General features: G+C 49.1%; 1 protein-coding gene across 6 annotated transcripts in view; it reads right to left on the bottom strand.

Annotated features, from left to right (window-relative positions):
- CARS2 (cysteinyl-tRNA synthetase 2, mitochondrial) overlaps positions 1 to 17,487 on the bottom strand; it is a 62,444-nt gene that overhangs the window by 31,887 nt on the left and 13,070 nt on the right. For 4 of the 6 annotated variants that reach the window (XM_078330774.1, XM_017970468.4, XM_002742542.6 and 1 more), the window contains exons 3-6: positions 17,030 to 17,147; positions 6,981 to 7,052; positions 6,759 to 6,864; positions 2,198 to 2,281 (exon numbers count right to left, since the gene is read on the bottom strand). In XM_078330774.1, coding sequence (XP_078186900.1) covers positions 2,198 to 2,281; positions 6,759 to 6,864; positions 6,981 to 7,052; positions 17,030 to 17,083 — 316 coding nt within the window. In that variant the 5' untranslated portion in view covers positions 17,084 to 17,147. Of the gene's footprint in view, positions 1 to 2,197; positions 2,282 to 6,758; positions 6,865 to 6,980; positions 7,053 to 9,285; positions 9,408 to 12,014; positions 12,082 to 17,029; positions 17,148 to 17,487 lie in introns of all 6 variants that reach the window. The other 2 variants (XM_078330840.1, XM_078330816.1) reach the window with 2 other exon arrangements.

Here is a 17,487-nt window from a genome sequence, read left to right on the forward strand (position 1 = left end):
TCCGGACGCTAAGGCAGAGGGAATTGCTTGAAACCGGGAGGCAGAGGTTGCAGAGAGCCAAGATCATGCTACTGCACTCTAGCCTGGGCAACAGAGGGAGCTTCCCTCTCAAAAAAAAAGGAGCGGGGAGAGGTAACAAGATGGCAACTGAGACAGTGGAGCTCCGTAAGCTGAATCTTGTTGCACTAAGAAAAGGAATGTCTTACTCGTGGGTTTGGAGACCAAGGGAATAAAGCAAGATCTTTTTGTTTGTTTGTTTTTGTTTTTTTGAGACAGAGTCTCACTCTGTCACCAGGCTGAAGTGCAGTGGTGTGATCTCAGCTCACTGTAACCTCTGCCTCCTGGGTTTAAGCAATTCTGTGCCTCAGCCTCCCAAGTAGCTGGACTATAGGAACCTGCCACCATGCCCAGCTAATTTTTTGTATTTTAGTAGAGACGGGGTTTCACCATGTTGGCCAGGATGGTCTCGATCTCCTGACCTTGTGATCTGCCCGCCTCCGCCTCCCAAAGTGCTGGGATTACAGGTATGAGCCACCGTGCCGGGCAGCAAGATGTTATCCACAGACTCCAGACTTATCTTTCAGTACATGCTGAAAAGGAGGCAAATGAAGATGACATACTGGGAGCTGAAACAGCGGAGGAAGAAACAAAGCCCAGAGCTCCCTGTCAAAGAGGAAGCACCCGTGAAAAACGGCTGAGGTGGCAGCAGAGAAGAAAGTGGTGACGGTCACACCTGAAATACCACAGACTGAGAATGCAGAAGGCGGCGAACAGTTCAATGGACCTGTGAGCCTGGAGAGGAAGAAAGCTGCTCGGGCAGATGGGCTTGGCATTTCCATAGTTCCAACAGAAGGTCTGTCGTCTGATAACGCACCTATGATTAACCTGGTTAAGCTGAAGGAAAGAGCTCAAAAGATTTAGCATGAACGTCTCTTCAGCCTCCAAAAGGTCTGAAGATGATGAGAAACTGAAAAAGGGGAGGAGCGACTGGGGGTTATCGTAGGTGCGGCTGGAACAGAACAACAGAGGACACAGAGGGAAGAGGAGGAAAAGGGCAGGCGCTTCGGGGCCACCTGATGAGAAGTTCTCGATGCTTTCCGCTCTCCAGTGTCTTCATTTCTGATTGTATGATGCTATAATGGTGGAAACAAGTCATGAAACTCTCACCCACACCCACAGCCCCAGCACCGGGAGTGAACCCTGACGGCAGCTCCGGTCTCTGGGCGAAGCTGATGTGTCAATGGTGGGGGTCCTCTCAGTGCAGGAGGCAGTGTGGGGGCAGCGGGTGGACACTATTCTCTGTACCTTACTCTCAAATTTGCTGTGAAGCTAAATGGCTCTAAAAAATAAATCTATTAAAATAAATAACTAAAAAAAACTTCCTGATGCCAGAATGTACAACTCTCAGAAACTCCTCCTCCACATGTGCAAGCACAGCCCACGGCCTGCTGGTAGCCACGCCTCACACGTGGATAACGTGGGCTTCTGTGTTCCGGCCTGTGCGGGGAGCGGGGCGGGTCACCAGGGAGAATGTAGGAATGAACCTGAAGCACCAGTGCTATGAATGATTAGGGTTCATCGGACTGTTTGCAGGGCAGAAAGACAGTGCCTGGAACCAGAAATACCTTGAACAATCTTGTGGGTTTGTGCCTGTTATTCTTGTTGGGTTCCCTTAAGCAGACTCCTTTTAAAATTATTTTTAACTTAGTTAAAATTAAGCTTACTATTTCTTCTCCATAAAAACTGTTTTCACCTAACAACTCCCAGGAACAGAATGGAGCAAGGAGGAGATCCAAAGAGAGGGGAAGTTTAACAGATGGTGAGACATGTATGGGAATTAAATGTACAGTAACAGCAAAACACAGAAGAAAGTTAAAATAGAATGCACGTGTATGAAGTTTTCACGTGCACTGAAAATCCTGGGAAGGAAACAGGAGACGGGTGACCAGCACTGTCTCCAGGGAGTGAAGCCAGGCACACTGGGGGTGGGGGTGGACGACGCCCCACTTGCCGTTTGAACTTTATGCCTCACAAGCTGGAGCCATCCAGAGAAAGTGAATTAAATTTAAAACGCAGCTGTGACCTGGGTGCGGCCAGTGCCTGAGCAAGAGGAGGGGTCTGCGCTCCAGACCTCATCTCCCCAGGCTGAGACCGGAGGCAGGGGCGGGACCCGCAGGGCTGGGCCCGGCCAACTCACCTGGCTCTCCAGCTGGACCAGGGGCCACGCTGACCAGTTTGCCATACTTGTCTCCTCTCGACTTTAGATCGAAGTAGACGTTGCCTGTTTATAAAGGCGATTAAGAATTCATCACTTCTCAGTCTGAATGTCAGCATATACACAAGCTTACCATCTAACAAGTAATTAGAATTTAAACACAGAACACAGCATTTGGCCCTCATACGCATATGTACTATTTATATGTTTATAGACAGGGTCTTGCTGTGTTGCCCAGGCTGGAGTGCAGTGGTACAGTCACAGCTCACTATAGCCTTGAACTCCTGGGCTCAGGCAGTCTTCCCACCTCTATCTTCCCAGTAGGTGGGATCACAGGCATGACACCATGCCTGGCTTAATATATTTTTTTAACCAAAATTAAAAACAATCCTATATGATAAATGCATGATTTGGACACATCATGAGTACACATCAAAGTGAAAACACAAATGTAAGTTCTCTGTAAATTGCTGAGAAAATTATTTAATCAGAAAACAGGAAGGTATTATCACTGACCTTCATTTAGATCCTGGGCTTTGTGTTACACGCCAGCTAGGAAAGACACTCTTTCTTTACCCAGTCGGCTTCTAAAGCTACCTTTTTCATTAAAAACCTCATCTGGAACAGCACAGTGGCTCATGCCTGCAATCCTAGCAGTTTGGGAGTCTGAGGTAAGAGGACTGTTTGAGCTGAGGAGTTCTAGACTGGCCTGGGCAACACAGTGAGACCCCATCTCTAACAAAAACCCAAAAAAACATCATTCGCATACTGAAGTGTCTGTGGGGCTGAGGACCAAGGTCCGCTGTGCAGACTGAGGTCACAGGGTTGTCCTTGCCACTTCCACCAGAAAGCCTAAGGAACAGAGCTGGCGAGGAGGTGCTCAGAGTGGGAGCTCCGTCGAGAAGAAAGCGCTACCTACCAACCCAGGCTCCGAGGCTGCCAGGCTGCAGCCACTGTGTCTTCCAGGCCGTGTCTCCCCAGGAAGGAGGCAATGCCAACCCGGGCTGTGACTATGGCCATTCTCAGCACCACGGATCCACGGCCACCATGCAGCACCCTCCAACCACACAGCAGCACGTGGTTGCCCTCAAGGTGCAACTTTCAGCCTTTACAAAGTTTGAGTCTTCACATTCTTTGTGACTAATGCAGTTACTAATCTGCACCAGCACTGTCCTTACTGCGGATGCTGGGCTTGGTAAGATCAAGGAAACTTTGCAACTGGCAAACACAAGCTGCAGCCAGGACCTGTCTCACGTCCTCAGCGCACAGGGACAGTATAGGCCCCCTCAGCACAGTGGTCACTGGTGGGAGGAAAGGGCAGGGTGGCTTGGGCAAACAAAGCCAAGTGACGTTTCCACAGAAAACACTGCCCTGTCCCTGCAGCGTCCTCCCTGGTCATTCAGGGTTGTCCCCCAGCTGGCACTCGATGCTGGGGATGAACCAGAGGACAGTAGGGGGACACCCAGGCCCTGGTAGCTGCTTTCTATGAAGTCAGAATACAAACAGTCCTTTAAAAGCCCTTCGCTGGAGAGAAACCACTCCCTTACTAGCGGAAACATCCTCCCTTACTTTGGTTTATGTTATCAATTTGCTGAGCAAATTGTTTTTCACCAAGAGTTCAAAGATCAAACCACAGCTAAGTCCTTCTGGAATTGTCACAAAGTCCAAATTACGGGGGTTTGAGTGAATGTAAGTGTATTCTGAATCAATATATTGGTACTATCATTAAATGTACAAACCGTAACAAAACACGGTAATAACGCAGCGAACAGCATGTATTCCTAAAGCCTGTGAAGATGAGAATCCCCGAAGACTCACCAACATGTATCAGTGTATTCCTAAAACGGAGGCACAGGCCTACACGTCTTACTTCAAGTTACACGACAGCAAAAAGTAACTCCTATGTTTTCTGGCGTAAACTCTCATTCAACCGCCTAAGTCCTTTAAAAAAGTTTGCTTGGAAACAAAATCTAAATATACTGGATTAGAACAAGTAAAAAGCCACTTCCATTAGCAGAGCCTACCAGTGGGTCCTTGGGGCCTCACCTACTCAGCGTACGCTCCTGGCAGCACCCAGGAGGACAGGCCCGACCAGGACAGTGCTTTATGCTTTCGCACTCACTGCAACAAATATTCGACACCTGCATATCTTCAGCCGTGGGCCGGACACCCTAAGGGGTCATTCAGTAAAGCAAGAGGTTTTTACGGTCTGAGAATTTATGATCCAGATGGGGACACAATCTGAACACGTCAAACAGCGAACTATGGCAGTGCAGAGCTGGCTGCCGATCGGCGTAGCGGACACATCAAGGCTGAGCAAGAAAGTCCACGTTCAACTGTGCCTGGTGAAGAACTCCATGGAGAGATGAGGCCGGGGTCAGGGTCTGCGGCCAGGATGGGTGGGGGTTAGTTTAGATTTACGGCAGAATTCAAGGCTCGATCACAGAGGCAGCAAAACAGCAGGACACCAGCCTTGCCTGGGGGCCACCAGACAGATTAGCATTCGAAAACCAGCCCAACAAACCACCTGCGGTGAGCAACAGGCAAACCTAAACAGACGGCCCCACAGGAAGACTGACCCAGCAGCGTCTCCAGAGTACACGTGCTTACCCAGAAAATATGAAAAACACAGAGACGGAAGTCTATGAGGAGGGGAAAAGTGAGGGGACAAAACCAACACACCCGCACACAGTGCACGCCCTTGATGAGATTATGGTGTGGGGCGGGGGGTGTCAGTCGTGAAAGAAACCTGGGGACACATGAGTACGTCTACTATGGAGGACGCGTGATGCTAGCCGGAAATTACTCATTGTCTTAGGTCTGACCATGACATTAGGACTCCTTTTACGCAGAGATGCATGCTGAAGTGTCAGGGCTGAAGCATCAAAACATCTGCAACTCACTCTTTTTTTTTTTTTGAGATACGGTCTCGTTCTGTCTCCTAAGGCTGGAGCGCAGTGGGACAATCATGGTTCACTGCAGTCTCACACTTCCTGGGCTCCACCTATGCTCTCCCCTTAGCCTCCCGAGTAGCTGGGACTACAGCAGCATGCCAGAATGCCTGGCTGATTTCTGTATTTTATTTTTGTTGAAAAGGGGTATCTCCATGTTGCCCAGGCTGGTCCTGAACTCCTGGACTCAAAGGAGCCGCCTGCCTCAGTGCTGGGATTACAGGTATTAGCCACCATAACCAACCTTGCAACTTATTTTTTTATTTTTATATTTTGAGACAGAGTCTTGCAATGTCACCCAGGCTGGAGTACAGTGGTGCGATCTCAGCTCACTACAACCTACGCCTCCTGGGATCAAGCAATTCTCATGCCTCAGTCTATGGAGTAGCTGGGAACACAGGCATGTGTCACCAGACCCAGCTAATTTTCTGTTTTCTTAGTAGAAACACGGTTTTACCATGTTGCCCAGGCTGGTCTTGAACTCTTGGCCTCAAGTGATCCACCTGTCTCTGCCTCCCAAAGCACTGGGATTACAGGTGTCAGCCACCACCCCTGGCCCTGCAACTCACTCTTAACGGCCTGTGAAGAAATGACAGCCAATAGAGGGGGATGACCCAGGCAGACTTTTAATAAGAACGGGTACGGTGGCTCACACCTATAATCCCAGCACTTTGGGAGGCCAAGACGGGTGGATCACAAGGTCAAGAGATCGAGACCATCCTAGTCAACAAGGTGAAACCCCATCTCGACTAAAAATACAAAAAAAATTAGCTAGGCATGGTGGCGCAAGCCTGTAGTCCCAGCTACTCAGGAGGCTGAGGCAGGAGAATTGCTTGAACCCAGGAGATGGAGGCTGTGGTGAGCCGAGATCGCGCCATTGCACTCCAGCCTGGGTAACAAGAGCGAAACTCCGTCTCAAAAAAAAAAAGGGAGCAGGTCTCTGGAGGTGCTGTGTTTGTCCACAACTTTTTGTTAGGAAAATATCTAAACAAAGATGAAATAACAACACAATGAACACCTGTACACCTACCATCTAGATTCCACAACTGCTACCAAGCCTAGCTGTCCAGATGTACACCTCTCCCTGTGACTAGAAAAGAATTTTACAAACAACTAATTCAACCATTTTGCAAAGAGACACAATATCGTAGAAAACCTCACGACAGCTTTGCTGTTGGAATCCTATCAAGACAGACAGTAAATGTTCAGTATGTTCCTGCAACTCATAAACACATCCAGTTTCTCCAAATCCCAGTGATGTTTTAGTTTTAAGAACACGAATCGGCCGGGCGCAGTGGCTCACGCCTGTAAGCCCAGCACTCTGGGAGGCTGAGGCAGGCAGATCACGAGGTCAGGAGTTTGAGACCAGCCTGGCCAACATGGTGAAACCTGGTCTCTACTAAAAATACGAAAAAATTTAGCCGGGCGTGGTGGTGCATACCTGAAATCCCAGCTGCTTGGGAGGCTGAGGCAGGAGAATCACTTGAACCAGGGAGGCGGAGGTTGCAGTGAGTCAAGATCACGCCACTGCACTTCAGATAGGGTGACAGAGCAAGACTCCGTTGCCAAAAAGAAAAGAACATAAACCCTACCTTTTGCTGTTGAATAAGCGTGCCCCCGAGCAATGATTCCTTCGATGAAAGAAACGATCTGAGGAATATTTTCAGTTACCCTCAGGTACACGGTGGGCGGGAGGACCTGCAAGAAAGTGGAGACGTGACCGTATTTCCCTGTGTAGAAGCACAGACCGGCCACACCCACTGTCATAGTTCACGCCTGTCACCTGCATGGCAACGACCAGCCCCACACTTTACCTTCAGGGCTGCCATGTCTTGCTTGAAGTCTTCCTCATAAAGACTGGCGAGGGAAGCAGGGGAAATGTTCATCTGCAGAAGGATGAGATGTGCAGGTTCATGAGTCTGGGGCATTTGCAACAGAACCACTCAGACACAAGAAAGTCCATGCTCACAACACAACAGCAAACGTACTCCGGCCACCTCCGGGGAATGGGGTGGCCACGTGGCCCCACTGTGCCTTGGCCTCAGGTTAGCCCTGGCCACTCCCCAAAGTGGACACTCCTTTTAGGTACTGAACCTAGCCTAGTAGCTTAGCTAGAGAAAAAGGCTTATCGACTTTGTCTTCTGGTTAGAAAAGAAATAAACAAGTCACAATTTCCATTACATAGTAAAAGACAAAGCACCGCTGCGTGCAGTGGCTCACACCTGTAATCCCAACATGTCGGGAGGCTGAGACAGAAGGATTGTTTGAGCCCATGAGGTTGAAGCTGCAAAGAGCCGTGATCATGCCACTGCCATCCCACCCTTGCTGACAGAGTGAGACCCTATCTCCAAAACAAAAATAGAATAAAACAGAAAACAAGCGAAACATACCAAGGATCCTGCACTTTTCTAAGGCAAGGGCAAAATCATCCTAGTCTAGTCTGTATAAGAAATGGGTTCCTATCTTATCCCTTAATTCTCAGGAGAAAAGAAAACAGTCAAAAAACAGTACAGAGAAGGCTGGGCATCGTGGCTCATGCCTGAAATACCAGCACTTTGGGAGACTAAGGCAGGCAGATGACATGAGGCTAGGAGTTTGAGACCAGCCTAGCCAACATGGTGAAACCCCATCTCTACTAAAAACAGAAAAATTAGCCAGGCGCAGTGGCTCATACCTGTAATCCCTGCACTTTGGGAGGCCAAGGAGGGCGGATCGCTTGAGGCCAGGAGTTCAAGATCAGTCTAGGCAACATGGTAAAACCCTGTCTCTTCTAAAAATACAAAACGTAGCCTGGCATGGTGGCACACCCCTGTAATGCCAGCTACTCAGGTGGCTGAGGCAAGAGAATCGCTTGAACCCAGGAGGCGGAGGTTGCAGTGAGCTAAGAAGGTACCACTGCACTCCAGCCTGGGCAACAGAGTGAGACTTTGCTCAAAAATAACAAAAATTCAAAAGGAAACTTCTAAAGGAACATTTTGAAAGTAATTTAACACATTACGACTGAGATTTAATGGCGTACTCACTCCCTAGGGGCCCATGGCTGGGTTTCTGGAGACGGTCAGACCAGCAAAGCAGTTCGATCAATTCCGAATGTGGGCGCCTCAGCGCACATCTGCAGCCCCTGCCACATTACCCCAGGAGGCTGGGATACAAGACTAGGTCCACTCATGTCATTTCATAACTTCAATGAAAAACCTCTCAATAAACAGACGTGCAACACACTGTGAAGCTCTGGAGTGAGCCGGGCATCAAAACGGCTGGTCCTGCTCAAGCAGCCCTTGGGCCTCCCGAGCCCAACACCTGCCACCTGCTAGAGTCTCTCTGAGCTGCTCCATGCAGCCTTGGGAACCAAGTCTCCCGATTTCACAGGTGAAGGAATTACGACTCTGGAATACTGAGCAACTTTCTCAAGCACAACGCCACATTTGGGGCTACGCCCACACATCACCCTGAGGCCCACGTTCTCGGGGCCCAAGGCTCTGAATGGCACAGTCAACCCAGAAGCCCCCACCAATGATACTCCCTGAAGAAGGCAAGCTGATGAACTGCGCATTGCTGCCCAGCTGTTATTTAGGCTTTGGGGTCTTAGGCAAATCAATAATCAAACCTCTTGGCCTTCAGTTTCTTTACAGCATGGAGATATTCTACCTAATAATCCCTTAGACTGATAGAAGAATAAGTGTGTATATGGGCAGGACAGCTTAGTTAAGGAAACATTACATAAATATCATGTTAAAGAGAGAAAATACACGGCACCCGGCACACAGTTAATACTCCAAAACACTTCAGCCCCCTCCTGCGGTACAGCCTGGTGGCAAAGCAGACCTTTACAACAATACATCAATTAACTTATGGCTATCCAGGGGACAAAAGACCAAAGGAAAAAGCCCAAAATACTATGTTTTCTTGCCGCTTCAGAAGTCTCAAATTTCAAGCAATTTTGAGCCTAAAGATCAGCAGGTGGGCCGGGCACGGTGGCTCACGCCTATAATCCCAGCAGTTTGGGAGGCCAAGGCAGGCAGATCATGAGGTCAGGAGACAGAGACCACCCTGGCTAACATGGTGAAACCCCATCTCTACCAAAACTTCAAAAAAGTAACCGGGTATGCTGGCACCCACCTGTAATCCCAGCTATGTGGGAGGCTGAGGCAGGAGAATCACTTGAACATAGGAGGCAGAGGTTACAGTGAGCTGAGACTGCGCCACTGCACTCCAGCCTGGGCAACAGAGTGAGACTCCATCTCAAAAGAAATAAAAATAAAAAATAATCAGCGGGTTGCTTCATCTTTATTTTTCTGCAGACGTAAGTTACTGCCAGGAGTAGTCAAACGGCATAGAGGGGTGCAAGACTTGGCTTCCCTCCCAGAAGGAAGACACTGTGACCAGTTTATCAAAACAAGAACTTGGTCACATACATTAGCGTCCTTTTCTTGGAAGCCCCAGATGCAGCCCACTCCACACTGCTCTGCGCTGCTGGCTTCTCTCCCTCACAGCACACAGCAGCCCGGGGGGTTCCATCGTGCTGGACAAACTGAGCTGCCTCGCTCCTTCCAAGGTGGCCTCTACTCTTCCTTCTGGATGTGCTTACCCACTCCGGTCCCCATGTATGTCCCATCCTCACCATTACAAATACGACTGTGTACACGTCACTTTGCAGCCGGCCAAGTGCATTTCTTTTTTTTTTTTTTTTGAGACGGAGTTCTGCTCTTGTTACCCAGGCTGGAGTGCAATGGCGCGATCTCGGCTCACCGCAACCTCCGCCTCCTGGGTTCAGGCAATTCTCCTGCCTCAGCCTCCTGAGTAGCTGGGATTACAGGCATGCGCCACCATGCCCAGCTAATCTTTTGTATTTTTAGTAGAGATGGGGTTTCACCACGTTGACCAGGATGGTCTCGATCTCTTGACCTCATGATCCACCCGTCTCGGCCTCCCAAAGTGCTGGGATTACAGGCTTGAGCCACCGCACCCAGCCTTGGCCAAGTGCATTTCTGAGCTACGCTTCTAGGCGGGAGACAGAGGGCACAGGCTCACAGACTTGGCCGCTCCTGCAAGCTGCCTTCCAGGAAAGCTGTGCCAGCTACACCCGCCCAGCAGCACTTGGAGGTGTCTGTCTTCCTCTGCCCCCACCCGCAGGGGCAGCCAACTTTTAGATGGTGTCAGTGTGACAGCTGGCAAGTGCTTTGCTCTTTAAACTTTCATCTCTTCTGTTTTGAGTTAATCTGAACATCTCACATGTTTAGGAACTATTTGTATTAAATGACCTGTAGTTACCCATGCCTGTTTTTCTATTGAGTGGTAAGTCTTTTTCTTATTATTACAAAACAAAAATTTTTTTTTGAGACGGAGTTTTGTTCTGATTGTCCAGACTGGAGTGCAACAGCGGAATCTTGGTTCACCACAACCTCCACCTCCTGGGCTCAAGCGATTCTCCTGCCTCAGCCTCCCAAGTAGCTGGGACTTACAGGCACACGCCACCACGCCCAGATAATGTTTGTATATTTAGTAGTTTCACCAGGTTGGCCAGGTTGGTCTTGAACTCCTGATCTCAGGTGATCCACCTGCCTTGGCCTCCCAAAGTGCTGGGATTACAGGCCTAAGCCACTGCATCAGGCCAGAAGCATTTTTATATTAAAGAAATTAACCTTTTATAATTGATATAACTTCCATTGTTCCAGTTTTTCAACTTTATGATTATTTCATGACATGCAGAAACTGTCATTTTTATACTTATCAATCTTTCATATCTCTGAATCTTTTCTCATAAGTGGCTTCTGGGTTTGGAAACAAACTTGCAAAGCCTTCCCCAATACAAGGCTACCAAATTTGCCTTGGGTTTCTTTTATATTTAAATCTCCATCCTGCCTTGAACGTGGTTGTGAGGCTTCTGTCCACCTCTGGCTTGTGTTTTTCCCCAGATGGCCCCCAGCTGCCAACACTCTATGGAATAATCCACCTCCCTCCCCCACTGATTTGAAATGCCATCTTTTATCATAAAACAAACTCCCATTAACCATCAGAGCTGCTTCTGGACTTTCTGGTGTGCTCCGTCTTCCATGTATGCATGCTTTGTACAGGTGTTTAATTTCTGCAGGCTTTACAACCACAAAGAACACATCAGTGGATGCCTGGGCCCCAGGAGGTCAGGGGGCGCAGGGAGGAATCATGGGGTGATGGATGCATCCCAAGGGGCACCTCTGGGCCAACATTTGGCAAACTGTGCCTTTCTGAATAATACATGCAATCCACTGTAGGTCAATTCCACCACACAAAGCTGTGCCAAAAAAAAAAAAAACCTTTCTATAGCTTTTAAAATGTTTTCATATTTGATAGGGCTAGTCCCTCCTCAATATTTGTCTTTTATAGACTTCCTGTTCGTGCCTTTTTTTTTTTTTTTTTTGCTGTTCCATATGAACTATAGAATTAATTTATCTAGATCAGCCTGAGCAATCTGGCAAAACCCTATCTCTACCAAAAAACCACAAAACTATCAGCCAGGCATGGCGGCATATGCCTGTAGTCCCACTTAGTTGGGAGGCTGAGGCAGGAGGATCACTCAAGCCTGGGAGATGGCGGCTGCAGTGGGTGAGACCATGCCACTGCACTTCAGCCTGGGCAACAGAATGAGACTCTGTCTCAAAAAAAAATTAATTTATCTAGTTCTGAAGGAGAAAATCATATGTACATATAAACATGCAAGCACACACACTTTAAAGGCTCATCAGGCAGAACACGCCCCAAAGACACAATACTCCTTTCTCTGCGCGTGGCTTCTGTAGCACCAATGGCCCAACCTAGAGGGCATGGCTCAAAACGCTACAATGACAAGGAATTGTAAATGGAATACCCACCTACTGCTGCTGGCGCTGGGGAGAGGAAACTCATATTCTAAAAGCCAAACTGCTTGCCACATGGAACCTGAAACAGACGATCATTCTTCATACCGGGGTATGCTGCTCTCTTACTGACATAAAATAAACAGACGAGGTGGAAAGGCGCTAAGATGGGGTCCTAGTCCTATTTCGGATGATCTCAGGGGGCGCTAAGGATCGGAAATGATTTTAAGTTAGCTCTCTCTCCAGGACAGAAGTCTGCTGGATGGGCCCTGAGCACGCAGACTGTGTCCAGCCCTTCCCGAACATTCCACCTTCTTCCAGAAAGCCAGGGTGGTGCAGGCCAGTATCCTGGTGCACAAAAAGAAACTTTGGCTTGAATCACTCAGAGATATTTATAATGATTTTTCTTTTTTTTCTTTTTGAGACGGAGTTCCGCTCGTTACCCAGGCTGGAGTGCAATGGCGCAATCTCGGCTCACCACAACCTCCGCCTCCTGGGTTCAGGCAATTCTCCTGCCTCAGCCTCCCGAGTAGCTGGGATTACAGGCACGCGCCACCATGCCCAGCTAATTTTTTGTATTTTTAGTAGAGACGGGGTTTCACCAGGTTGACCAGGATGGTCTCGCTCTCTTGACCTCGTGATCCACCCGCCTCGGCCTCCCAAAGTGCTGGGATTACAGGCTTGAGCCACCGCGCCCGGCCAATGATTTTTCATAATATATTACTGGCTGGGCACGGTGGCATAATCCCAGCACTTGGGAGGCTGAGGCATGTGGATCATGAGGTCAAGAGTTCAAGACCAGCAGGCCAAGATGACCCCATCTCTACTAAAAATACAAAAACTAGCTGGGCACAGTAGCAGGTGCCTATAATCCCAGCTACTTAGGAGGCTGAGGCAGGAGAATCGCTGGAACCTGGGCAGCAGAGGTTGCAGTGAGCCAAGATCGTGCCACTACACTCCAGCCTGGGCAATAGAGTGAGACTCTGTTTCAAAAAAAAAATTAGCTGGGCATGGTGGTGGGCACCTGTAATCTCAGATACTCAGGAGGCTGAGGCAGAACTGCTTGAGCCTGGGAGGTGGAAGTTATGGTGAGCCAAGATCATGCCAATCCCTCCTTGTGGCATTTGTGAAATTAACTCCTGTTCCTTCCTCCATTTACCATGCTGGCCACCTCCTCCTTCCTGCAGTTCTCTCCTCCCTGGACTCGAGGCTCTTGTTCCGTTTCTCTGATGGCAACATTCCTGCCCCTCCTTCCCTGTTGCCCCCACGACACACGTCCAGTACACTGAGTCCTCACCTCTCCTTTCATTCCCTGGGGGATCCCTTCTCTGTCTTACTCAGCTCCCTCCAGAACTCAGCCAGTGTCTCAACCTCTGCCGGCTCCCTGCCACCAGGACATGGGGACTGACACAATTCTCCTTCTGATCTTGAAGATTCCAGAGAGGCATGAAGCTACCACGTGCCTTCGTTTCAGGCTCTGGATGCCACAACAGCAGATGAAAACCCTGACCTGCTGACCTTCCGTCTTCGCCAGCAGCCATTTCCCCAACACCACCTCTGCTGAGGGTTACCCCGTGACTACACATTCACGCAGAGCCTGCGACGTCACTCACTTGCCTTACAAATCCCGCCTACCGGACATCACATGCTGGGGGTAAGGATGTGAAAGATACGTTTAAAGTGGGAGCCGATTTTCAGCACTGCCAGCCTCTCCGTGATCAGACTCCAGACATCAAATAAACTGGTTCCCCTTGATCTAGGAATTCTGCTTTGGAAAATGAATTGGTTCATTTATTTAGAGACAGAGGCTCACCCTGCGGCCCACGCTGGAGTGCAGGGGCACGATCTCAGCTCACTGCAACATCCATCTACTGGGTTCAAGCGATTCTCATGTCTCAGCCTCCTGAGTAGCTGGGACTACAGGTGCACACCTCCAAAGCTGGTTAACTTTGCATTTCAGACACAGGATTTCGCCATGTCGGCCAGGCTGGTCTCAAACTCCTGTATTAAGTGATCTGGCCTCCCAAAGTACAGGGGTTACAGGCGTGAGCCACTGAGTTCGGCCGCAGTAAATATGTTTATGAGGAAACAAAACAAAAGCATATATATTCATAGCAACACTCTTTTTAACAACTAGAAGCAAAACAAATGGCAACTGGGGAAAGGTTAGAACAGCTACACAGCCCCACGCGGTGGGAGTCTACCCAGTTATGAGAAAGACCAATCAGTAGAAAACAAGAAGACAGCAACCTCGGTAAAAATGTTCCCTGACCTGACGCCATTCCTCTGCCTCATGCCTAACAAACAAGAGACAGACAAGAGAAGGGCTCTCTGTTCATTGAACAAATGACAGAGTTCAGCCTCTTTTTGACCCCTTCAAAACTCATTGAAATGTATTTGCCCTGGTAACAGTATTAAGAGGTGAGAACTTTAAGAAGGGATCAGGCCATGAGGGTCCCGCCCTCAGGGGCGGGCTTAATGCCTTAATAAGAGGGCTTTCCAGCCAGGTGCAGTGGCTCACACCCGTAATCCTAGCACTCTGGGAGGCTGAGGCAGGAGGACTGCTTGAGCTCAGCAGTTTGAGACCAGCCTGGGCAACATAGTGAAACGTCATCTCTTCTAAAAATAGAATAAAAAACAAATAGCGAGGTGTGGTGGTGCATAGCTGTAGTCCCAGCTGCTAGGAGGGCTGAGGTGGGAGAATTCCTTGAGACCAGGAGATCAAGACTGCAGTGAGCTATGACCACACCACTGCATTCCAGCCTGGCCGACACACTGTGACCCTGTCTCCAAAAAACACCAAAAGGGGTTTGGGGGCAGTGGGCTTCTGGCAGGGGCTCGCTCTCTGCTTGCCCTCTTGCCCTCAACCACGGGAAGATACAATAGAAGGCCCTTGCCTGATGCTGGCACCTCAGTTTTGGTCTTCCAGCCTCCAGCACAGTGAGAAATACACTTCTGTTCATTATAAATTACCCAGTCTGTGGTGGTGTTACAGCAGCACCACACAGACTAAGACGAACACCGTCTAATTAGCCAGACTTCAGAAGAGCACCACATGGGAAAATGAAATGGAAAAATATGTCCCTGGAGTGTTACAATCTCCAGACAGCAGCCCACCACTGGACACGCCACAGGTGGGCTCCACAAAAGCAATGAGAACAGGGAGGGAACAGCTGCTGGCTTCGTATGGTGGGGACAGGTACCCGGGTTCACTGTGCTCTTCTCTCTACTTCAGGTATGTTAGAAAATTTCCAGCGTTAATAAATGCTGGTAAAAGCAATGCTAACTGGCAAAGGTACCACAAGACTACACCTCACCTAGGATAACTGTTAACACCAAAATTAGGCCAGCTTTAAATTCCTGCATCAGATTCGGGAAAAGGAAAGAACCAATCATCCTAACACACAAACGAGTAGACTGCCTCGTATGCTAAACCACAGTGAATTGTGACATGGTCAAAAATGTCCAGAGAGAATGGAGATTAGAGGAAGCAGCCGCAATGGAGAGAGCTAGCATAAGACAGCGTGAGGTGCGCACAGCGACAGTGTTGCATCAGAATGTCTTCTTTAGAAAAAGTCTTCCTCACCAGCAGGCAAAGTCAAAGGACCCCCCAAAGCCCTTCTGGTAGAAGTGATGTGCAGGGCACTGGCCCCCAGCCATCAGGGAGAGCCCAAGGAGATGCCTCCAATGTCCCGCCTGCCTGGACAACCTCATCCACTGCTTTGTCTTCCCAAAGCTTGTCAGGTGCCATGCTCCAGGTGTGGGCCAGGCTCCACTGGAGCCCTCAGCCTGCATAAGCAGGAGACTTCTGCTCCCGCCCCAAATGTGCAGGCCATTCCCACCAGGCAGGGGGACTTGCCCAGAGACTGCTGAACTCAGAGCCCTGGGCATGGCCCTGCCCCTGAAAATCTGTGCAACCTCAAAATGCAATCGTCTCAACCTCTCGACTCTTCTGTAAGACAGAGACACATCCAACGAACCTGAGTGGAGGCCCACCAACAAAATCAAAGTCCTGTAATCTTTGACCCCATCAAGGACATGAGCCAGGGAACCACTGAAGACTGAGGGAGATGGAGACACAGGACTCTGGAAGGGGTTCTGGACCAGAAAAGAAAGAGGCGCTGGAGGACAGGGACAACACCTAAGGGCCAATGTCCACGTCACCCACGCCAGCGCACCACAGCAATGCTCAGTTCCTGACGGGGAGAGGGAGGTGCAGGCCTAGAGAGCCAGTGACCTTGCTCTGAAGGCCCGCGTGGCGTGTGCAGAGAGGACAGGGCGGGCTAGTGGGAAAAGTCTAGAACAGAAGGAAGATGATGGCCCAACGTGGCACAATGATGGCAAGTAGGAAACCCGGGGCAGCTGCAGGAGATCTCTGTACTGTTCTTGCCATTTTTCTGTAGATCTCAAATCACTTCAAATTTCCTTTGAAGGCTGAAGGGCCAGGGCAGGGAGTAAGATTCGAGCCAGGAGAGAACCACAACAGGTAATGATATAAGGCCACAGAAAAGGCTCCAGTGATCACAATACAATAGATGTCAACTTCCTTTACTCCAACACCAAAGATCACCCTGATAACCCGCCACTGTTTCACATCTCAGATCACACTCACTGGACACACATGGACAGTAAGACCTGAGAACTACATGTAAAACGCAAACAAGAACCTCCTCCTCCTTTTTTGAGACAGTCTCCTTTGTCACCCAAGCTGGAGTGCAGTGGCGCAATCAGGCTCACCACAACCTCCGCCTCCCGGGGTCAAGCGATTCTCCTGCCTCAGCCTCCTGAGTAACTGGGATTACAAGCACCTACCACCACACCCGACAAATTTTTGTATTTTTAGTAGAGATGGGGTTTCACCATGTTGGCCAGGTTGGTCTCAAACTCCTGACCTCAGGCGATCTGCCCGTCTCAGCCCTGCAAAGTGTTGGGATTACAGGTGTGAGCCACTACGGCCAAGAACCACTTCCAGGGTGGGCTCAGAATACTAATCCATGGTGTTATCAACAGATGTAATTCTCTCCACTTACCTCATTGGCTCTTTTGATGATTTTATCGTCCACATCTGTAATGCCCATCACCATGACTATGTTGCATCCAAAAACCTTGGTTAGAATCCTTCTAATGATATCAAATCTAACATACGAGCTGAAAGAAAAAAGTGTCAGGATGCCTTTAGTACACAAAGCCGTCACAGTTATCACGTTAAAAAACACCTGCTCCGTTTTAACACGCTGCTCCCTGACTGCCACTGTGTGACACAGCGGTCAGCTTAAGGAAGCACCTTCTCACTGATGACGCCAGGCCCTGGGCCAGAGGGGTTCACAGGCGAAACTGACAAAGGTATTGCATCAATTTCAGGACAAAATATTAGCATTTTTAGTTTGAGAGTTGTTGCTTAAGGGAGTTGAAGTCTATTTAATTGTATAAAAATTCAGTCATAATACAATCTCCCAGTTAAAGTAGTGTTTTCACCATTATTGTTCAT

The sequence above is a fragment of the Callithrix jacchus genome, chromosome 1, assembly GCF_049354715.1.
Source record: "Callithrix jacchus isolate 240 chromosome 1, calJac240_pri, whole genome shotgun sequence".
Taxonomy (NCBI): Eukaryota; Metazoa; Chordata; class Mammalia; order Primates; family Cebidae; genus Callithrix; species Callithrix jacchus.